At 34.8% G+C, this 25,407-nt stretch overlaps 1 protein-coding gene and 1 long non-coding RNA gene across 2 annotated transcripts; both read left to right on the forward strand.

The window, feature by feature from the left end:
• Nucleotides 1–836: 836 nt before the first annotated feature.
• Nucleotides 837–3,829, forward strand: LOC127103184 (WAT1-related protein At1g68170; the record flags this gene model as incomplete). The annotated part of the gene is made up of 7 exons (XM_051040459.1): nt 837–2,195; nt 2,282–2,344; nt 2,438–2,554; nt 2,847–3,093; nt 3,186–3,344; nt 3,471–3,622; nt 3,721–3,829. Coding segments are annotated over exons 1-7 (945 nt in total), but the record flags the coding sequence as incomplete, so codon positions are not given.
• Nucleotides 3,830–5,245: 1,416 nt separating this feature from the next.
• LOC127106138 (uncharacterized) lies at nt 5,246–6,139 on the forward strand. Its single transcript, XR_007795282.1, has 2 exons — nt 5,246–5,360; nt 5,776–6,139. It is a non-coding gene; the product is annotated as an uncharacterized LOC127106138 (long non-coding RNA).
• Nucleotides 6,140–25,407: the final 19,268 nt, after the last annotated feature.

Raw genomic sequence — 25,407 nt, forward strand, 5'->3', positions numbered from 1 at the left:
TAATAAGACGATTCAAAAAAAATACTATCACTCCTAAATACTCTTTCTCTTATTAAAAAATGTTGCAGTGGGACTAATTTTTACATCATCTGTATATTGGTAACTATGTTCATTTATGGTTATAAGAAGATAACAGTAGGCACAATAAAAAATATGAAGATATTGCAAGAATAAAAAATATGTAACATCTAGCTATATTGTTTCCTACTTATTTGGAAACTTCATTATAATTACTCTAAAAATGAACTTATAACCATACCATAGTTGGACGTAACTAACATATAGCTAAAACGAAGGCTAATAATGAAGGAGGGAAAAAGGAAAACCAGAACCCAAAGAGAATCAAACATAGTTGAGAAAACCGAAAGCGAAAGTTAATTTGGGGTGTTGTAATTTAGCCTTGACTCTACTGGTAAGGACTGAGTCATAGCTTCTTTAAAAGATATGTTATGTGTAGGTATTCAATCAAAAACCTATTATTAATGAAATGACCGCCTGCAACTATGCCTAACACCACTACGCCAAAAATGACTTTTAACAGCGTATCTTAGACAGCGCTTTTAAAAGAAAGCGCTGTCTAAGGTTAAAATTAAAATAAAACACGGAAAATATTCCAAAAAAATAATGAAAGTACTGTCTAAGGGGGGGTCTTAGACAGCGCTTTCTAAAAGCGCTGTCTAAGGGGGGGTCTTAGACAGCGCTTTCTAAAAGCGCTGTCTAAGACCCCCCCCTTAGACAGCGCTTTTAGGAAGCTCTTTTAAATATAGACCTTAGTCAGCGCTTTTGATAAAGCGCTGTCTAAAGTCTTTAAATTCAGAGGAGGGGTGTAAGGTTGTTCTAGGATTTAGCCAGCAAGTTCAATGGGGCAAAGTGGCCTTGGGCGTAAAACATGAAGCCATGTGAGAGGGGAGAAATCATAAAGCTCATTTCATACTTCATTATACATTTCATGGTCACATGTCTATTATATAGTCCTCACCTGAGACCAATACCTCACTGTGCCGGAAATTGCCTATGGTGGTGGCGGAGGTCCAAATGCCTCCATACATATATCAATTTGTTTATCTTGACACCCTCTCTCACAATCTAACAACGATTTCCTCTAATTCCTACACAAGGTTCTGAATCGAGCCAACAAATCTATAAACCCTAAGAGACAAAATCCAAAATTAAATGATGCTGAGGAGTTGAACGGAGCTCAACCCCTAGGGGTTTGACTCCCTTATGAAGAGGCTACATGGAAGCAACGAGTTTAAGAAAGAAAATAAATTGCAAAGGATTAATTAACCTACAAGAGTGACTTGGTGATGTTGCAAGCGAAGGTGACGCAAATGATTCAAGAAAATATAGAAGATCTTCAATCCAGTAACCACTTCGACTCTCAAGTTCTTTTAGGTTTCTGATTTCTTCTTTCTCTTCTTCTACCCTTAGTCTGTAGGAGCTTTTGCAAATGCTTTGTGTTGTCCTTGTTGTTCTGAACACGTAAGAGTGAGTGTGGATATGTTAAAGAGGAGAGAGAACTCATAGAGAATTGAGAATTCAGAGAGAATGATTTTCAGTGATTTTTTGTGAAAGGAATCATTTTTTTCAATTGAAGAGTGAATTGGGAATATATATACAGGATAATCCCTAACTTATTCGGGCAGACTTCGGAAATGGTAGTTGAAGGTTTGGGCATCGTTTATGTTAATGGTTCACATGAATGAAGTTGTTAGGACTATTAAATATGTTAACTCTATATTAGGGTTCTGCTACAATTAGTTGGAGCTTAAATTGGAGTGAGTTCAGTTGGTGTAGTTAGTTGGTGAAGTAGAACTCAATGGATGAAAAAGGTCTGTTAGGAGTTAGTGTTTGAGATGTTAGAAAAAATTTATGATATGTTGGTGTGAGTGGGTTACTTAGGCGCTAGCACTGTCAGTAGGGTAATTAGATTGTTGGAAGGTTAGTTTGATAGATTGAATGGTTAGAAGAAAGTTAGGATGTGTTGATTTGGTGAATGGAAATGTAAATTGCAGGTTATATGCCTTTTGAGTTGAATGTTATGGAGTTGCAATGCAAACTAGATTGCTTGAATCATAGCAGCAGAGCACCTACATAATGGTAGCAAATGATGGATCAAGCTTAAGTGTTCTCATTGTTTATAGATTTGTATTTTCTACTGCTTTCACTGTGCCATTTGTTTTCTTCTTTGAAAGGTATATATATTTCTCTTATATAAATAAAATATGTTTTGGTCTCTATAAAAAAATAATGTTTAATTATTTTTGGCATGTTTTCTCAGGAAAAGTGTGCAAAATTTGACTGGAAAGGTGCTATTCCAAGCTTTTCTTTGTGGATTATTTGGGTAAAATTTTCTATTAGATTAAGTATATGAGTATGATTTTAATAGAGTAATTTAAGCAAGGATTAAGTGTGATGAAAATTTAAAAAATTTCAGGGGATCATTACAACAAAACTTGTATATTAAATCTTTGGCTTTGGTATCTGCAACATATACTATAACCATGTTAAACCTCATTCCTGCCATTACCTATGTCCTGGCTGTTTCTCTAAGGTACGTAACACTATTAATCTTTGGCCTTTAGTCTCAAATTTTTGGAGGTCATATCGTACGTTATTCACAGTTTAAATATGGCAAAACTAATAAAGGCTTTATTTTGCCGCAATTTAATTGTAACAAAATATTTTATGAGGTCTTACTTGACGTTAGCTTAACTGAGATAAATTTTAGGCTATATATGGAAGTCTGTCTTGCACGCCCTTAAAGACGGTCCTGAGAATTTCTCATGTTTTTTTAAGCGATTTTGGATTAAGCTGTGAAAATGTGTTTTGATTGATTTTTGAAGAATGGAGAAGCCAAATCTTGGAACACCGGCTGGGAAAGCGAAGTTGATGGGAACATTAAGTGGAATTGGTGGTGCAATGATCCTAACTTTATATGAAGGCAAAAGATTATTTAACTTATCATTGCACATTGACTTGCTGCAAAATGCTACATCAACAACACATCATTCCCCTGCTGGTTCTCATGTTTGGGGACTCATGCTAGCTTTAGGCACTGCTCTCAGTTTCTCATTATGGTTTATAACACAGGTAGTTACAATTTCTAACTTAAATTTTACTATACAAAAATGTTGAAAACACTGTTTTCTTGTTTATAACATTATGAATATGGATAAACGCAGTCGAAGATGAGTCAGAATTTTCCGTGGCATTATTCAATTGTGGCGTTAACCTCTATAATGGGTGCAATTCAATCTTTTATATATGCTATTTGTACTGAGAGAGATTGGAGCCAGTGGAAGCTTGATTGGAATTTGAGACTTTTGACAGCAGCTTCCGCGGTACGAAAATTCATACCATATCATACATTAGTACTTGTTTGGTATGACAGTAGATTTAACAGAATCATAGTGTTTCTGATAAATTCACCGTGAAACTTATGTGATATTAATTGGTTTGTTTTGTAGGGTATATTGGCCTCTGGAGTGTGTTTTGTTCTGTTGGCTTGGTGTGTGGGCATGAAAGGACCCTTGTATGTGTCTGCTTTTAACCCTCTAATGCTTGTTCTTGTGGCCTTCATTTCTTCGTTCGTATTGAACGAGTACATTACAGTCGGAAGGTAAATTAAGCAATCGGGTTTCAGAAACATATTCATTGCAGTAAACATGTGACAGTCGGTTACTGATTCGACCGTTTGTTATAAATCATACTGTGCAGTCTAACAGGAGCCGCGTTGATTGTTTGCGGATTATACATGTTATTATGGGGTAAGAGCAAAGAAGCGAGAAAAATGGATAATATGAATGGAATAGCTTCTGAAAATGTATATTGGATCCCTGATACCCCTGATAGCATTCCTGCAAACGCGTCACACCGTGTCGGCGTTGGTGCTTTTGTTGTCAATAACAAGAGAGAGGTGATCTTTCACACATCATTCTGTGGTTATTATACTGTTTCTTGTTTGTAATACTGTTTGAATGGTTTTGTTTCATTTGATAGGTGCTTGTGGTTCAGGAAACCAGTGGTAGATTTGGAGGCACAGGTGTATGGAAGATGCCTACAGGAGTTGTGAATGAAGTATACGTCGAAATGATTATTGATCAAATTATGAAAATGGAAATTCAATCTTTTGAGTTTTGACATGTTTTAATTCTATTTGCAGGGTGAAGATATTTGTGATGCTGTAATTAGAGAAGTGAAGGAAGAGACAGGGGTAAGCAAACACAAAATATAGTACAGATTCGTTTTTCTTTGTCACCGACCGTTTTATTAATATATTTAACTAAACATTCTTCAAAATTTATATTACAACATTGTATACTCTACCGTATTCATATTCTATGGCCTTTATAACAGTCTTTAACACTTCTTTTATTAATATATTTAACTATGTTTATGTTGAAAACTGAGTTTGTAAAAACTGAGTTCATAAGGTACATTGTTGTTGTTATGTTTGATAAGTAATAATGTTCGAAAAGTCTTATAAAGAATGCCGAGTTTCAAATTTAAAAATGTCTCTACACGCGTAATGCAGTGGAATGTCCATTCATACCTATTCTATTTAACAACACAAAAATGGATCATTTTTCATTATTACATTTCATCCAAACCAAAACAACCACCACTTTTCAATTCGTAATCCTCTTTTACCACTAATCATCATACGCAATAGAAATGTTGTGACTCACATGTCTTAGTCTATATCTAATGCACCCTTAGTAAGTTATTTATATCCACGAGATCAAAATTTCTCATTCCTTCCCAACGCCTAAGATGCCTCCCGATGATAGCTACATATATTATTAAAATTAAAAAGTTTCTGACTTTGCCATGCAAGTAAATTACTTAATGCATGCTTTCTGCCAACAAGCTACTATGAACAATGAACCATACTAATTTATGTCAAAAATTGCACCATAATTGGTATCCCGTCCTGAATGAGTACTTGGACTTTACTGGCGCTCTCTGTAAATGCAATGTATAAAAGCATCAAAAGTTAATATTTATTTTTTGATTATTTGGGAAAATTATTAGTGATGTCTTATCTTTAATAAACATATTTTAGAATACTGTATCTTGTCTCATTACCTCTTGTAATGACTTTGTTAGTTTTGCCTGGATATTAGCAACATACAAATGACAATATTTGTACAGTAAAAAAATTGTGAGGTTACTTTTTCTGGTTCCTTTGTCTGTCACTTCCAACTTGAAAGGAACACAACAGGATGTAGATTTATTTGTACAAGGCATGGAAAATGGTGCTGCTGTCACTTCCAACTTGACAGGAACACAGCAGGATGTAGATCTATCACACTTCCTTCTAATTGAGAAGAGTTCCCGGCATGCTGAATTGCAATGTAAGTTACCCTATTTTGTACATACTGTTCCAATATTATTTCTAGCGTCTGTATATTTCATACAATCTCCTCTTTCAATCTTCACATTTGAAACTACGTCGGATATGGGGTTAACTGTTGTTAAAGCCTAGTTTTGATGTTGAGATAAGCTTGAAGTGAAAGAAAGATAGAAATGGAATCAAATCAAATGAATAGCAATCTTGGTTTACCTTTACTCAACAATTGTTCTCCTAGGTTACTGCTGTATTGAATTCCTTTCTTTTTCCTCCTTTTGTTTTAGTGCTATTTACATTTTTAATTGAATTCTAAAATCTAAAACTGCAAATTTTACTGAAATGACGAGAAAACAAAATGGCTGTGTCTTGTAGATATTCACTTACTTGCTGCTGGCTTATGAGTCATGACTTGGTTTCAGGATGGGATATGGCTACTTACATTGAGGCAATTGATTCCCAATTCTTCTTGCTAAAAGGTAGCATTTTGGACTTGTTAGTGAGTTCAACCGAAGTTTTGACCTGAAGTTTGCATTCTGAGTCTGATTCTCCTCCCTGTAACCTGTGGTTTAAGGTTCAACCTGAAGTCATCGTAGTAAATTCAATCAAAGATTTGAGCTGAAGTTATCCTATTAAGAATTGCTTTGAATCTCTATTGTTTATGATACATTCTATAATTAGGCTATTAGGCTGTATTTTAGTGATTTGGTTTTGATTAACTTATTTAGATTATTGTAAAATAATTTTTTTAATAGAAATTTGTGTAACAATTGTCATAGAGTTTAATGAGTTTTGCATTAAAATCTACTCCCACAATTTCATTTTAATTGACACATTTACGTGACTTATTGATCTTTCTGACTTCCACCACACGCTTTTATATTTGTTAGCCAAAAATTGGTAGAAAAAAGGCCAAAATGGCATATATAAAATGTGATAATTGTCTGTCAAAATCTGGTTGAAAACAGGTAGAAATTCTGGTTTATAAACCTGGAAAAAATGTGGTTTAAAACAAAAGCTTCAAAAATTTTCGTATACCTTCGACAGCGCTTTTGTAAAAAGCGCTGTCTAAGGGGGGGATTAGAAAGCGCTTTAGGCAAAAGCGCTGTCTAAGGGGGGGGGGGGGGCTTAGACAGCGCTTTTTGAAAAGCGCTGTCTAAGGTATACCTAAAAAAATTAAAATAGGAGGGTCTTAGAAAGCGCTTTTGGCCAAAGCGCTGTCTAAGGGGGTGGGGCTTAGACAGCGCTTTTCCAAAGCGCTGTCTAAGGTATACCTAAAAAATTTAAAATAAGAGGGTCTTATAAAGCGCTTTTGGCCAAAGCGCTGTCTAAGGGGGGGCTTAGACAGCGCTTTTAAGATTTAAAAAAGCGTTGTCTAAACCTTTAGCAGCGGAGGTTTAGACAGCGCTTTAAAACGCTGTCTAAGGCTAAAAAAAGCGCTGTCTAAGGTCTTGTTTGTTGTAGTGCACAGCTGGGAAAAACAGAGAGAAAAACAAGCACTACTAACAACAGAACCGCCTACTTAAATCACAAAAAAACCTAAAATTGAAGAACCAGATGAGTCCATCACAACATCAACGCAAATCACAAAAAACCTAAAATTGAAAAAACAACAAACTCTTTGCGAACTCAATCAGTTGAGAAAAGGAAGCGAAATCAACAAACAACTTACTAATTCGGTATATAAGAACGGAGTCAAATGATCATTATTGAATTTTCTTTAGAAAATTATTGAAATTTCTTTTAGTTTGAGAAATTAGTTCGACTCATCGAAATACCAAATTCTATATTTATACCATATTTGAATGGTCTTTCTATCATCATCTTGCACATAGTAATCGTATAATATAGAACGGGGCTATTTTATCCTAGTTGTGGCGCGGTAGTTCGACTGCTTTACATATTTTTAGATTGTGTCGCGAAACGTCTTAAAGAGAGCGAATCGTTCTGCGACTCATCCCAGTAACTTCTTCCGTGTCTAGTTTCAAAATCTAAAACTCAACAATTTTAAGACGTTCAAAAAACTATCATGACTACCGAATAAGTTATTGGTAATTCTGCGGCCGCTGTCTCTGACAAATCATTTAAGTTTGAGGATTCTCACTTCAAACGTTGGCAAGTTAAGATGGAAATTTTCTTAACCTTAAAGAAGGTTGCCCACGTTTTGACCGAAGACATTCCCGTTGTTTCTTCTGAATCATCCGAACAAATTAATGGTAACAAAATTGAGATTTCAGACGAAACTGTTAACTCATCTGAATTATACTCAGCTGCAAAAGCTAAAGCAACTGATTTATAACTCAGAAAAGAAATATCAATCTAAAAGGATTATGATTATCTTTGCAAAAACTACATTATGAACGGTCTCGCTGAAGATCTATATGATCACTACAGTAACTGCGAGACTGCTAAACAGGTATGAAAAGATCTGCAAAAGAAATATGATACTGAAGAAGCTGGAACAGAGAAGTATGTTGTAAGTCGCTACTTAAAGTACCAGATGGTATAAATGAAATGTCTATGGAGGCTCAATGTTACGAACTTCAAAATATTGCTTATAGAGTCATCACAAAAGGTATGTGTTTAGACAGACAACTTCAAATTACTTTTATTATTGATAAATTTTCTCCTAGTTTGAAAGTTTTTAAAAAATTTGCTCCACCCCAAGACAAAATAACTTTTAATTGAGAGTTTGATTATTCGCTTTCGAGTTAAAGAAGAATATCATAGAAAAAATCATAAAAGAAAATTCTTGGTTGTTTCAAACAACAAAAATAAATTTGGTGTAGTTCTGAAGTCATTTGGAAAATGATTAAAGAATCAGAACCGCAATGTTGTGAGCCGAATTAAGAATGAGAATCCTTCCAGGGCCCAAAGTACTTCAATTGACAAGCAACATCCACCACCACCTTGAAGAAATGACACTGGTATTTTCTCTTGCTTGAATTTTGGAAAACCAAATCATATGATTAAGAAATGAAAGATCGAGTTTAAACCTTGTGTTTCACCTAATGTGTAGGTTAACCTGATTTATGAGCAATTTATTGTTTTGATCACTAAAGTCAACATGATTGGTGAATCTGATGGTTGGTGGATAGACATCAACTCTTCTCGTCATGTCTATTATCATTGTGCGATGTTCAAAACATACACGAATAAGAAAGTGTTGTTGGGAATTGCCCACACCACTAATATTGTTGGTATTGGAGAAGTGGAACGGAGTCCACCTCTGAAAAGACTTTTATCTTGAAGGATGTCATGCATACTACAAAGATCATAAGAATCGTGTTTCTGTTTTTGTCTGAATAAGGTAGGGTTTAGTCAGTCTATTTGGGTAGATTTGTACACAATCACTAAAAATGATATTTTTGTGAAATTGCTATGTTTAAGACTTTTGTGAATGAAATTGAAAATCAATTTGGTAACAAGATTAAGATACTTCGTAGTGATAGGGAAATTGGATATTATTTCACTTTATTTAGTTAATTTTATAAACAACATAGAACTGTACATGAAACTGCACCATACTCTCCTGAAATGAATGGTAAATCATAAATAATGAATAGAACTCTTACTGAACTTGTTGTTGCAAGTATGTTGAATTTTGGTGCTGCTCCTCACTGGTGAGGGGAAATTTTGTTGACTGTTTGCTATGACCTGAATATAGTTCCCAAGTCATAAAATAAGATATATAATTCTGAGATATTAAAGAAAAGACAACCAAAGTTGTATTATTTAAGAACTTGAGGTTTTCAGGCTTATGTAAGAATTCCAGATTCTAAGCGAGTTAAACTCGCTAGTAAAGTCTATGAATGTGTATTCATTGGGTATGCAATAAATAGTAAGGCATATAGGTGTTATGACCTAACTCTAAAGTGATCATAGAATCAAATGATGATGAATTCTATGAATATAAATTTCCACTCAAATCAAGAACTAGTGGGGGCACTGAATCAAATCTCATTCTTATGATAAGAAGCATTGAAAGCAACAAAGAAGTAGAAAAATAACTTTGATGAAGTAAATGAGTAAGATATACTAAAGACTATGGGTACTATTATGTTTCCTATACAGTAGAGAAAGATCCAGCAAATCTTCAAGAAACCTTGTCAACTATGGATGTAGATTTATGGCAAACAACTATTAACGATGAGATAGATTCTCTAGAATCTAACAGGACCTGGCACTTAGTAGACTTACCTCTTGGTTGAAAACCAATCGCTTTTAAATGGGTTTTGAAAAAGAAACTAAAACCTGATGGAACTGTTGATAAGTACAAGGCTCGTCTTATAGCCAATGGTTTTAGGCAAAGAGAAAATATAGATTTCTTCGACACTTTTTCTTCAGTCACTAGAATTACATCCATTAGGGTACTAATTTCATTTGGTGTTATTTAAAACTTAATAGTACAACAAATGGATGTTAAGACATCCTTTTTAAATTGTAACTTAGAATAAGAAATCTATATGGACCAACCATAAGGGTTTTTCATTCATGGAGAAAAAAACAAGACCTATAAGTTAGATAAGCCTTTGTATGGTCTAAAACAAGCTCCGAAGCAATGTCATGAAAAGTTCGATAACTTAATGATATCGAATGGGTACAAAGTGAATGAAAGTGACAAATGCGTTTACTACAAATCTGATGATTCTAAAGCAACTAGTAGATACATTGATGCAAATTGGAATACCTTATCAGATGATTCTAAAGCAACTAGTAGATATATATTCAATATATCTAGAGGAACTATATGTTGGAAATCAAAGAAACATATTATCCTGACTCAGTCCACGATGGAGTCTGAGATGATAGCACTAACGACTTCTAATGAAGAAGCAAGTTGGTTAAGATGCTTGTTATCTAAGATCCCTTTATGGTAAAATCTATGTTAGCTATGTTGATCCATTGCGATAGTACCATGGATATTGCAAATATTGATAACTGTTAGTATAATGGTAAGTGACGTCAAATAATGAGGAAGCACAACACTGTTAGAGAATGAATCTCTAAAGGAGTTGTAAGAGTGGATCATGTACACACTAATGAAGTTTTAGCATATCCTTTGACGAAAGGATTAGCTATATAGAAAGTCTATAATACATCCAATAAGACGGGACTGATGCCTATAGAAAAAAATGAGTTGCTCATGACGGTAACTCGTCGACCTAATAGACTGGAGATCCCAAGAAATAGGTTCAATGGGTAGTATAAGTTATGAGTAATATGAAGTGATAATGCTAGTATAAATAAGAGAAACATGAATCCTGAAGCAAAAACAAGGTGAGATAATAGAAACTCTTAATGAGATCTATACTCTTCTATATGAGGGAGTACCTAGGCTACAAGATTACTCTTGATAGAATCACCTATGTGATTGTGGAACTTAGGTCGGTTCCTATGGAATTTCGAGATAGAATTCCTAGAGCCTTCCCTAAACCGGGATACACGTGTAGGGATATTAAAGCACGAGATATTAGAATACACCTTAAGAAAAGGTTGTGTGCGGGTTTGATGTCTGAGATAGAGTTCCACACAATTGTGTCACTCTTGTTGAATTAGAATCATACTTGCTACGCAAAGGTTAAAGTTGTAGACACCTTTGTTTATGCACAATCTTAGAAATGTTTCGCGTTACTTTTGAAATATTTTTTTTAAATTCAAGTGGGGGATTATTGAAACATTATATCAATATTCCAATATAGGGAGATGAATTTGAAAAAGTTCCTTAAGTCAACTCCCACATTGTGTGTTAGATGAAAAAACTCCTTAGTCCCACATTGCTTAAGTGAGATATCTTAACTAGCTCACTTAATTATATAAGGAAATTCGTTGTTTCATTCCAAAAGACACCAAAAACTCCTTTTGTTGAGTTTTTCCTTCCTCACTCTTATAACTCCACATTTTCCGAATTGTCAAAATGCCAACTTCTCCCCCTTTCTTTCTACTCGTTGAATTTTTCGAGTAATTTCTTGAATTATGTTTAGAGAATTCTATTGATTTCTCCTCGTTTGAGTTGAGAAACTATCAAGTATAAATTTTGGATTCTCTTTAGAGAATTATTCGAATTTCTCTTTGTTTGAGAAATCATTTTGAGTGGTCAAATGACCATTATTGAATTCTCTTTGGAGAATTATTGGAGTTTCTCTTGGTTTGAGAAATTATTACGACTGGTCGTTATACCAGATACTACAAGTGGTATTTATACCATATTTGAATGGTCTCTATACCATCATAGGGTGTATTTATAGACAGTTTATCTACTGTGCAAGTAGTAATTATTAGACGACATTATTAGATCTAGAGGGGTTTGTGAATAGATGCCTAGTTAAAACTTTGACAAAAAATAGTTTTGAAAATTTTTATGGCACGGAAGCAAGCAGAACTATCCCGGATCAAAATCGTCTAACCGAACCCACTATCAAAAAGCTCGGATATGCGTAATAGTAATCACGGTATGATAATAAAGCATAAATTGTCCAAACATAATTAATCACAACTATTTGAATGCAAAGCAACAATGATAGCTAATTCCAATGATAATTCACAAAAAAAATCAATTGAGACAATTATCGAACACCTAGTGTGCAATCGATATTGTTTGAAATTTTATGTGGTATTGTTGATCTTAAAACCCAATCACAACCTAATGAATTGTGATCAACTCAACACCACCAATTTCAAAATGTAATAAAAAATAATATCCAAACAACTTGATCGCATGATCGATGAAATTGACAATTTGCAAACCAAAAATAATATATATATATATATATATATATATATATATATATATATATATATATATATATATATATATAGAGAGAGAGAGAGAGAGAGAGAGAGAGAGAGAGAGAGAGAGAAAGAGTACAAAAGGATTCGTTTATGCAGTTCCCCAATCGACCTTACTATGGGTACGTTTTCCCTCAATTCAAACTAGAATTGAGATAATGTAATTAACCTTACTTCGTAAAAAGTGTATACAAGATAAATGTAGAAATCCAATCACACAACCTCTAAGCTTGATGTTGATTCTAACATTTTCTCTTACCTTGATAAAACTTGATCAAGTAACCCAACAATTCTGATTTGATTCACCGTCTCACGCTAATTCTTTACAAGAAACCCCTTGTTCTTCAAAGCTTTCACTCGATCAAATCCAAAACGCACAATTGTTGTAACCCATCATTTACTAATGCGATCCACCGTTCCACGCTACTCCTTTTTAAGAACCTTCCGTTCTTCAAAGACTTCACTCGATCGGATCCAGATTGTGTAGTCTTATGCAAAACCTTCAAACCCTAAACGATCTTGAAGGAAAACCCCAACTCGGTTTTCTAATCTGAAACCCTCAAAGATCTCAACCCAATTTATAGTACAATTAACCTAAATTGGATGTTATCAATCCTAATTCTAGATGGCACCCAATCAAAAAATGATTATGTGTAGTTTGATTATATGTATGCATAGAATGAGGTTGAAGATGATGAAAATGCTTTGAAATCCTGGTTTCGTATATGTTTTACTCTCTAGAAACCTTACAAGAAATGATGCATGTATGAAGTATTTATATGCATGCATGTTTGGAGGCAAAAGGAATGCAAATTTTTTGAAATAATTATGAAGTTTTAGATAATTTTGTTGCATGAGCCGACTTGTGAAAACCATGAGCCGACCTGTTCGACACATGTGTCGATCTGTATAGGTCACGCGTCAACCTATAAAGGTCATGTGCCTACCTGTGGAGGCGACACATCTAATAGAGCTTACATTCTTTAATAATGCAGCACATTTTCCGAATTGCATATGTCGCATGTTATTCGTACTTATTTTAATATATTTTATCACCTTTTAGTTTGTTTTTATTTGTTTTGCAATTGCCATCTAGTTTTAATGCGGATTCGAAAGCAAGTCGAAAAAGGAGCAAAAGAGCAGCAAAAGAACAAGATTTTGCCCATTCTGCTGATATGGCGTTCACCGTGTGCATATGGTGTTCGCCATTGTCCAGGCATGCCACATCATTTAATGGCCAAGGCAATGGAGTTTGCCATTCCCCTAATGGCGTTTGCCATTATCGTGTAGAAGAAGTTTTCTGCGTGGGAGTAATTTCTCAATTGTTTTTCCCACTTTCTTTTCCCTCCATTTTGTATGCACAACCAAAGGAAGTTAGAGGGGTGTAGAGCTCTATAAATAGGTCTCCTCTGGGTATTTCTAAAGAGATAAGAAGTTGTGTGGAAGCGCTTGTCATACCCCAAAGCTCACTACGTCAGCCAAGTTCGAAGCAAATGTCGGGAAGTCATGCTAAACACATCATCCCATAACTTGTCAACAATGAGCCTTGAAGCCAAGAAAAAATATTTCCCAGTTCCAACCGTTCTTGACCCACCTCAAGGACATTTGTTGAACCATCCAAAACATTTGGATCAATCATTACGCACCAACCTTGTCCAATCACTCATACATGTCATGCATCATGCATAACATGAAGCCTTTCCCTGACAAGAATAATGAAGCCAAGCCTCGCTTGATATCTTCCAAAACCCAAGCCTACTTGGAAAACCCAAAAATCCAATCACCATCAGATCCAACTTGATCCAATCCAAACCAAATTACAAAAGGCCATCTGTAGCGGGGTATTCGTTACCATTAGAGATATTGACTAAATCCAAGGTAAACCATACAAGTCGAGTCTCCACCGCACTTCTATTTATCCAAAGGAATGGTTAGAAAGCGAACAAAAACCTAAAAGTTTTATCGAATCAAAAACTAGTAAAAATGTCAGAGATCTGGGTAAGGGGGTTGGTTATGCAATGGGAAGGTTTTAAGCACCCAAAACATCCTAGGTACTCCTAGGGAGCCCTTTTCTTAAGTGTTGTTCTAGTCTAAGGGGTGTAGGTATATCTAAAGTACTATTTACTAAAAGGAGGGTTAAAAGAAAATGACTCGCAAGGATGTCGCATCCACTACCTGCGTATCTCATCTGAGTATGAGAATCAGAGTCTTCGTAGCTCGGCTACCTATGGGTTAAAGAGAAGTGTGCTCTGTAAGACGTCGCGTCTTATGCCTACGTATCTCATCTGGAATGAGAATCAGAGCAAAACGTAGTTCGACTAACTAGGGGTTAAGGATTTCCATCTGAACATGGACTTACAAAAGAGGACACCAGCTGTGTCAAAGGAGGGTGGGCAGTGTGTTCAACGTCCTAGCAGCAGGTGTCGCAGCTCGCTGAATCGAGTCTTAGGTAATTACCTCTTTGCAATAGAACGGACTGACATGCCACAAGATCGGAGGCGCACAGAAGGTCTAAAAGTGGGGAAGCTCTGCTCTAGAGTTTTCATGCAATATGGACCTATGTGTTAGGATTTACAAAGGGGAACATCTACCTAATGTTAGCATGCAAATAATAAGGGAATTCTACCTATGTTATCATATAAAGGGTTTTACCTAATGGGTGCTACCTAAACGGAACAAGAGTCGACGGATGGAGCGCGGAGAGGAGTTACGGATAAGGGTAGATGGAGATGTCGGAGGCAATCGACTTACAGGTAGATGGCGATGCCTGAGGCAATCGACTTACAAGAGGATGGATGAATGCGTGTTGGTTCTGTTATGTTTTGAAAATGATTACTCGACGTTGGATCGAGTTTTTGATCTTATTTTGAAATGGTTATCAGATGTTCATTTTAATTCTTGTATTAACAGGTGACTAAAGAAATAAAGAAATAAATATTATACACTTTATGGGAGAGGGGTACATTTGTTATGAATGGGGATTGTTCATGGCAAACAAACAATAAGAATATATGCCTCATACATCATACAAGTAGGCAACAATTATCAATCAGATCGGATAAATAAACAATATATAATCAAACCAAAGAATCAAATAATGGAGCATTTAAACAATGCATGGGAGTATGAACATGTTAAATAATCAAGCAATAGAAAGCATGAATGAGAGAAACAAGTATAAAAGATAACAGATGAATCAAACAGATGAAAATATGCACACGAAGGGTCCACTGAATAATTTAATCAGGAAATGAGGTAAGGACCAAATAAAATCAAAGTAAAAGGCCTCTAATACATGGCATATGAGATGAACGAGGGAGGATCAAAAGATCTCTTCAATTGTCATAAGCAATCCCTAAGTCAAACATCGATCATAAAGAAGTCAACTGAAAATTCAAGTCAACTTAAGAAATAACAAATAAATAGCAAATTAATCAAGAAAATTATGAAAAATTAAACTAAATAAGGCGGGGTCAGGACATCATCATCTCCCAAAAAGATTTTAAAAATAATGAAAATTGGCACGTGAATTAATTAAAACAAAACATACGTCAAACCAAAAGTCAATTAATAAGACTAGGTTAGAAATAAATTAAGAATAAATAGTAAATTAATCAAGAAAATTATGAAAAATTAAAATAAATAAGGTGGGGTCAGGACATCATCATCCCCCAAGAAGATTTTTGAAATAATGAAAATTGGCACGTGAATTAATTAAAACAAAACATAGGTCAAACCAAAAGTCAATTAATAAGACTAGGTTAGAAATAGATCAAGAATAAATAGTAAATTAATCAAGAAAATTATGAAAAATTAAACTAAACAAATTGGGGTCAAGAAATCATCATCTCCCAAAACGATTTTAAAAATAATGAAAATTGGTATGTGAATTAATTAAAATAAAACAGAACTCAAATTAAAAGTCAACCAACCAAACTGGGTCAAAAATAAATCCAAAATAAATTGAAAATGTGAAATAAAATTTCAAGAAAAGGTAAGGTTGACCATGAGACAATGGTCAACCTTCATCCCAAAAATAAAATGCTAACAATAATTTTAAGTCATAAAAATAAAATCAATAAAAAAAAGTGTGTTAAAATGGACCATTTAGAATAAATAATTAAAATAAAATATTAATATTAAAAAAATACGAAAATAAAAATTATATAAAATTAAGTAAAACGTTAAGAAAAGTGAAAAATATTTTTGGGTAGTTTTATGGACGAAGAAAATATTTTAAATAAGAAAAAGAAATATGAAAATGGAAGGATTAATGGTGATGAACATGGTAAGCAAGCGTAGATATATCAAAACATGACCATGGAAGAGATGTTTACCTAATGGAAAATAGAAGTGGAATAGAATCTGATATGTGATGAAGTTTTTCCTCCTTTCCACGAAATTCCAATGCTCCTTTAGGGTTAGGGTTTCAGCTTCTTAAATAGGGTGGATTAGGTGTTCTCATGGGCTTTTTAATAAGTGATTTACCCATAAGAATAAAAGTGTGAAGTGAGGTGTAAAATATTGTTATTTTGGGCCAAACTTAAGTGAATGGATGTCCAATGCATGGCCAAAAGAGGTAAAAAAACGTGACTGGTTTGTGCAGCATGCTTAGAAAATCTGATTGGGTCAGCCAGACCCAAAATCTGCCTAGAAAATCAAGTCATGGTGCCCACTTTAAATGAATGTATCTCTTAAACCATGGATCCAAATGAGATGATTCCAAAAGGATGCGAAAGAGGACATGGCAAGATACAATTGTTGTGAAGAAAGTATTTTCAAATAATGCCTTGAAGTGCAAGAAAATTGGCCAAGAAGTCTTGACAAATTTTGAAGATTTTGGACTTAGAAATTTTTCTAAGTGTCCTAAAAAAATGTCTCACTTTGACTAAGCATAACTTTCTCAATTCTAATCCAAATGGAGAAAACTTTATATCTCTAGAAATCTTGGAACAAGAGGAACAACTTTAATGTTGGAGAAATTTTCAAATGGAGCTTTTATCTTGATGCAAAATGGGCTTAAAGTGAGTGCAACGATCATGAAAACTTGCCCTAAATGGAAAGTCAACCATTTCCAAATTAAGTAACTTTTCCAATTCCTGATTAAATGATGAATCCATGATCCAACCTTGATCAAATTTCACATGTAGGATCCCCTAGGCATGGATTTTGAGATTCCACTCTCAAAATGTCAGGAGTTGACTTTTCTGGCCCCACAGTTGACTTTTCCCAAACTGTCTGATTCCCGATTCCATTGATCAATTGAAGCACTTCTAGCTCAAATAAAGAGCTGATTTTTTGTATGTAGACCCTTGTGGACATATGGAGGGCCATGGAAAAGAGTTTCACCCAAAGAATCAGAAATAAACTGATTTTATACCAAACCCTAGTTTTAGGGCAAAATGATCAGGAACTGATTGCACTGATTGCCAATGGGTCTTTCTGAGATAATTGTGAATCTTCCTAGGCCAAGATGCCTCTCTAATCATGACCTGGATGAGCTCCTCTACTTCCAACCAAACATTGCCTGTTGCAGGTAGCCATGAAACCCTAATTTCTGATTAAATCCAGATGAACACTCTGATAGCTTTGAATCCTTCATTGATGAACTGAGGACCATAATAAGATACTTGGACCCCAATGAGACCCTTGAGACTTATATACTTAGAAAATGAAGTCCAATTCTCAATCTTGCTTTGTGTGGGCTCCTTCTGTTAAGGAGTGATCGATCAAAACCTGATCTCCATGTCACTAATGCAGTATGCAATGAGTATGACCGAATATGATGCTAATGAAGTGTAAAACATAATCCCATGCTTCCAGGAAAAATGAAGGGTAAATTTTGGGGTATTACACCATCCATTATTGGCACCTCCCAAAACAAATCTCTATCATTAACCATAAAGTTCAACCATATTTGGCACAATCCATATATGACACCTCTTTCCATCAACCCTATGATGATAATGTTCCAAACCCTTTTTTTTCATCAATCCATAGATGACATTTATTCCATCAACCCTTTGATGACGACACCCTTTTCCATCAATCCTTTGATGATGATATTCACCAATGATCTCTCATTGGAAACAAAAATAAATCCCTACAAAAAAACCAAATGCCTAGTTGCACTCCCACACGCATTGCATGCATCACTTCATGCATAATTTTCTCTCCGAAATGGGAAGTTCCACAATGCCTAACCATACTTGGCACATTCCATATACCACATTTGCATACACCTAGTGGCCCGAGCATACATCAACATTTTGCATACATAGACACTTTGCATACATAACATCGCATCATAGTATACTCTTCATATTGGGGCAAGTATGTTTGGCATAAGATGGACTCAAGCCTTTCTCAAAAGCGCCAGGATCCCCGTTAACAACCCCATCAGGATTCCCCAAAGTATCTCTTTTTATTTGCCTTTTGCAAATATTGTTGGCCCTTTGTCAGTACCTCGCCTTTCGCAAGTCCCCTATGCTCTTTGCATGAAAAAATCCCATCTTGCCTTTTGCAAGTCTCCTCACTGCCTTTTGCACGAGGGAGTTTACCTTTGTAAACTTTGCATATTAAGCAAAAATGAGATATTGGATGATTGACATATTCTCTTGTCGTTTGTCTTAAAACACCTGACGTAGGTTTGGCAAGTTCCGAGTGGTATCCATATTTCGAAAACTTCATCCCGCTATTGTGCCTGAGGGATATAATGAGGTTTTCGTATCTACTGCAAAATTTCATCTACCTTATGTATGACAATCACCAGATTTATTCACTTGCCTTTTGCAAGTTCCCCTTGTCTTTTTCCCCGTGAAGTCTCATTTCCTTTTGCATAGGAAGTATTTCCATTGCGCTTACCTTTAGTAAGTTCCCTCTTGCCTTTTGCAAGTCTCCTCGCTGCCTTTTTTTACGAGAGAGGTCACCTTTTTCAACTTTGCATGTTAAGCAAAAATGAGAGATTGGACGATTGACCTATTCTCTTATCGTTTGTCTTAAAACACCCGACGTAGGTTTGGAAAGTCCCGAGTGGTAGCCATTTTTCGAAAACTTCATCCTTGCCGTTGTGCCTGAGGGATATAATGAGGTTTCCGTACCTACTACAAAGTTCCCTCTACCCTTGGTACAAGGATCCTCAAGTCATCTTCACACCTGACTTTTGCAAGTACCCCTTTGCCTTTTGCATTGTCTTCAAATCTCAAACTTCTCAGCCATTGTTAGGGATTGACACTTTTCAAATTCAAACCTTCCCAGCCGTTGCTCAGGATTGACATTTTCAAATTGAAACCTTCCCTGACCGTTGCTATGGATTGACACTTTCAAAATATAAAACCTGCTCAGTCATTGCTAGGGATTTACATCTTTAGATTTCAAGTATTCCCAACTATTGTTAGGAAGCGTCACTGAACTTAAATCTCCCAAGCCGTTGCTAGGGATTTACATCTTTAGATTTAAGGTATTCTCAGTTGTTGCTAGGAAGCGTCACTGAACTAAAACCTCCCAACCGTTGCTAGGGATTTACCTCTTTGGATTTCAGGTATTCCAGTTGTTGCTAGGAAGTGTCACTGAACTAAAACCTTCCCAATCGTCACTATGGATTTACATCTTTAGATTTTAGGTATTCCCAGTAGTTGCTAGTAAGCGTCACTGAACTTAAACCTCCCCAGTCCTTGCTAGGGATTTACATCTTTATATTTCAGGTATTCCCAGCTGTTGCTAGGAAGCGTCACTGAACTAAAACCTCCTCAGCCGTTGCGAGGAATCATCACTGAACTAAAATATTCCCAACCGTTGCTAGGTATTTTCACCATCTTTTACATAAGAAACTTTTCCCCAACGAAGTCATATTCCCTCTCATCTTTTCTCTTGACCTTTTGTCATGAAGCTTTTCTCTTTGTTTTCCATTTGAATATATACTTATGTTACACACCATAACATGTATTGCATATCATACACATCATGACATAACCATCATATATCTGACCCATGTTCTCCCCACATAATACCATAAACAATCCTCAGCAGATGATTTCATATCAAATTTATTTTCCATCCCATGAATAACCTTCACAAATAACCATCACTTCATATCACATTCATTCATTCCAAGTAGGGCAAATTTTTGGACAATTTTTGTATTTAATCCTCTCTTACCTTGAATGTGTGGAAGCCATTGTTATCCAAACATTCAGGTTCGAGAAGATTAAATAGGGGCAGCTGTCATACCCCAAAATTCACCCTACCCCATACAACTTTCATCTTATCCATGGCCATACTGCACATGCATGCATTCATTATTTCATCATTATAATTTCATTGAACATTCTTAACCAAAGACATATTACACGGACTCAAGGCATGGTGTTTACATCTGGGAAAAACTGGGGTTTCCGGTTAAAGTTATGGAGGAAAAGACCAGCAAAAATAAGAAAAATCAATTTTTGGCTTGTGTAATCGATTACCCTAATCATGGTAATCGATTACACAGATAGAAAATTGATTTCTAGGCCGTTTTGGCTGGTGTAATCGATTACCGCAATCATGGTAATCGATTACACCTGCGTAGACAGCAGCAGTAACTCTGCTTTTTCACCACAAAGTGATTTTCTTTCACCCACTTCAACCCATTTGCTTACTCTATAAATAAAGCACTATCCCCCCTTATTTTTCAAGCTTGAAATCCACTAAACCTCTGCCAAAATCACATTCAAGCTCCCTCTTTTCAACCTAAACCCTAACTCACCCAAACCCTCTTTTCTTCTTTGAACCACCCAACCACCATGTAAAAAATCCACCATCTCCACACAATAAAAATAATATCAAACTTGTGACCTTCACTTACATATAATCATTCACCACCACCATATAAACATACAACTTCCTTCTTTTCCATTTTCCTACCACAACAACCATAGCCACCCTCTTCCAAGCCTTTTGCTTCATTCTCAAACCCAAACCCAACAACAACCTAGTTTTGACACCACAATCTTCGTAATATTTTGGACTCAAAATCCTTGACATTTTTGGTTTTTGTTGTGTTTGGAAATGGGGTTTTACTCTTGGGTTGTATTTTGAGAGAGATTTGAGTCAACTTTGAGACAAGTGGGTTTTATTGGGTTTACACTCTTTTGGGAATTTTTAGCTCTTACTACTTTTTATCCACCATTTTCAATCAAACTTTGCTTCTTGTTATCATTTACTATTTATTGTTGACTTATTGTTATATTTGGTTGATGAGGTCTATTAGATCATGGCCATGGTTGTTTTAAGTTGATTAAATATTCAATGTTTCAAACCTATTAATGATTGATCAATAAATCCTTCATGATACTTTGAGGCATTGATAAATTTCCTCTATTTCAACCATATTTGGGTCATTTGATGCATAGATGAAACCATGTTCTCTACATTAACTTGCTAATCCATTTGCTTATTGCTATTTTACTAACCACTAACCACTAACCATTAACTACTAACTTCTAACATTTATAGTATTGCACTTTACTTCCTTGCAATTTATTTTATTGTTCACTTTATTTCAAGTAATTTATGTTTATGTTTATTGTTATCTAACCATATCATTTATATTATGCTAATTTATTGGCTCTCTTACTACCTTGTTAAATAAAAGAGGAGTAAAAACAAAAGAAAGAGAACAAATCATAATTTGTTAGAATATAGATAGATGGACTTAGGGTTGTATAACTTTATTTGTTACAAATCTATTGTTAGTTGATTTTTTAATCATCTTCAATACTTTGCACCAATGATAAGCTATCCCTTAATGTGTCATATTTTGAGTCTTTTTGACCTATGAAAAATAATCCTCAAGATGTTCATTTTTGTACATATTACTAACCACTAATTATACTTCACTAACTTTGTTTATCATTAACCTTTGTTATTGTAATTTTGGTACTACTAAATTGTTATTTATTCTAATGTCATTTATATCCACTAACCATTATTATATTGATATTGTCATTCTTTATCTTTTAATTTACTTTTATATCATTACCTTGTAATTTACATTCAAGTACTCATTATAATCATCATTGTACAAACTCATCATGCATGTTTATTTACTTATTATTTATTTTATTCTCATCATACATTAAAAACAACAAAAACATGATAAAATGATAAGACCAGAAATATTCACTTCACTCTTGATCAACTTGGACTTAGAGGATCTCATCTTAGGATCTTTGCTTGGAGGCCTTCTTTTACTCTTTGTGATACTTTGTAAACATTGGATTTTCATCAGTAACTTACATTCATGTTGTAAGAATGGCATCATAGCACCATCTTAGGGGGACATGTTTGTAAGACCATTATCCTTTGTTTAGCATAGGTCACTTTGGCACACATAAGGCTTTCTCTTGGGCTACCTTACAATGAGACCCATTTATTTTCTTGTTGGTTACTTTACATGCATGTTGCATTAGCCAAATTTCATAATCAAATAAAACAAACCCTTGATTCAACGTCAAGTGGCATTTTCATAATCAAATTCAAAAATATAATAAAATTATGATTATTATTGTGTGCCACGAGCCTTAAGTGGTGGAGAATGAGTAAGAATGGAGCATTCCTAACCTTAATCTGATTATTTTGGATGCAAGACAATTGACTTATTGTCTAGAATAATCACCTTCGTCCATAGACTTTAGTACAATATAATCACAAATGTTCTTTCATCAAACCCTTATTCAAGGTAAAAATAATACAACTCATCAAACTCATTTTTGTGCCTTAGGGCATCATCCCGAAAACCCTTTTCTTAAAGGTAAAATCAACCAACACATAAACATTTTCTACTCCGAACTACGGAGCTCTGATTCCTCATCCCCAAATGAGTGATACGTATGCACAAGGGCCCCCATCCTTGGCGAGCACTATAATAACCAAACACCCCCTTTTTCACACATATTCTTTTGAAAACAAAACAATGATAGATAAATCCCCATGTATGTAAAACAATCCAAATGGTTCCCATGGAGTACCATGGACGTAAGGGGTGCTAATACTTTCCCCTTGCGTAACCGGCTTCCGAACCCAAATCTCGGTTGCGAGACCGATTCCTTATTCTCTTTTAGCGCTTCCCGTGCGCATCTTTTTTCCGAGGATTTTATCGTCTATTTCCACTCTCCTCTTCGATTCAGGTAAACTAAATAAAATTCGATGGCGATTCTTCTGATTTTGCCTCTCTTTGGCATCTCTGAAGTCCCGATTTCGTTATCGTGAAATCCCGGTAGCGACAGCGCTGCCGAATCGCATTTTAGTATTAAGCATAAATTTACCTGTAAAAGTGACAAAAACTCACATCGAGGGATTGTCACACTTGTTTTCTTTTTATTTGCATTGTACTCTTGGATCAAGAACAAGCCTGCCGAAATTTTCGTTCCAATTCAAAGTCTTTGTTTCTTTAATTTCAGATTTTTACCGTTTTATTATTCATGCTTGTTATTGTCGTTACTATATTATATGATATGTTATTTTTAAGTATAATTGATTTGATCGTGTTATTTCTAATTATAATTATATCTTGCTGAATTTGTCTGAGTCCGACATATGAGGACGGTTGTTACCGACGAGACTCGATAGAAAATTATAGGTGCGCTATTATGATTATATGTTGTTTTGGTTTTAGTTTTAAATTGCATGTTATTGCTTTGGCACGAGAGTGAAAAGCATAATAAGGTTCAAGCCGATAGGCCGAGAGTGTGAGGAAGAAACCAGATAGTGGAAACTAGGCATCAATCCTAAAAACAGCGAGAGCGCTTTAGGAACCGTTTAGGATCTCATTGATTTTCAAAATGTGCTTTCTAATTGAAACGGACGAGCGAGAGCAAAATCCTGTGGTTATGAGGTGTGGTTTGAGTCAATAGCGCTAGAGTGTGAGACAGAGTCTTTAAATCAATATTTTCTACGAAATCTAATCTAATCGTAATCAGCACCCAAATTCTACAAAGTCCCTTAGGAACACGGAATCCATATCCCGACCTCGTTTTATCATCATTTTTAAACCTTTAGCAATTAGCATTTATATTTTCGTATGTATCCTTTTAACCTTTAGCCTTAGCTTTTCACTGCAACGATAGATAACATTAGTTTGATTATTAGTCTTTGTGGGTTCGATAATCTTTTAAAACTACGCGATAGACTATATACTTGAAATTATTATCCGACAGACACGTTAGTCGCGATCATTGAGTAATGAAACATAAAAGTAAAGTGCATTAAGTAAATGGCATAAAAGTAACTAACATAAATTAAAAGACTTGAATTAAATGGAAAAAATTAAATGGAAATAAAGTAAAGTGCATAAAGTAATCTTAGGAGTTATTGGTCAATTAATCATGTCGGTACAATTTAGCGCTATGTTAATAAATCGTAAGTAGGCTTATGTAGAAGTCATACCTATTTGAGGTCGGTCAGTAACAATTTATGTGTCAGACATGTTAGAGAATAAACACAAAGTTAATCTCCTACAACATGTAACAAAATGGTTTAAAATAAATAAGCAGATGGATTAAGATAGAAAGAGTGAAGAGGATAGCTAAGGCAATCATATATGGATCAATCTATCCACAAGTCAAAGCACTCAAAATATGATGCATCAAGGGATAACCTATCATTGATGCAAAGTGTTAAAGATGATTCTTGATCATCTATCAACATGTTTGAGTCAAAGAATGTTGAACCAACCTCAAGTCCATCTATTAATGATTTGAAATGTGGAAGACCTCATTAACCAAGCAATCAACTTAAGTCAAAACATCAAGTGAATAATAAAAAGAAATAAAATGGAAAATACCAAAGAGGTATCAAAATATCAAACAAATATCTCAAATTTTTTGAGAAAGTCACAAATACTATAAGTATCGAGATCTCAGAAGTTGGGGTGAAAAATGTTCAAAATGATTAAAAATAAAATGTTAATTGAAAATTAAATGGAAAATAGAAGAAAATATTAATTACATACAAAATTATTTTTAAAAATTATACAAAAATTATATGTGGTAGAAAATAGTTTTATGAAATTATGAAAAAAAAGTTGGAATAAAAACTAATAAATGAGCTATTTAAAATAAATTTTGAAAGAAAAAGAAATTAAATGAATTAAAAATATAAAAAGAAAATAAAATGCAACGGTCAAGATGAAGTGTCACGCGTTGATTGGATGAAGGATTTGAATTTGGCACGGAAGCACACATAGCACTTCATCTTCAACCTCTGAACTGTGATTTTGCATATCC

This window comes from Lathyrus oleraceus, chromosome 7 (genome assembly GCF_024323335.1).
Source record: "Lathyrus oleraceus cultivar Zhongwan6 chromosome 7, CAAS_Psat_ZW6_1.0, whole genome shotgun sequence".
NCBI lineage: Eukaryota > Viridiplantae > Streptophyta > Magnoliopsida > Fabales > Fabaceae > Lathyrus > Lathyrus oleraceus.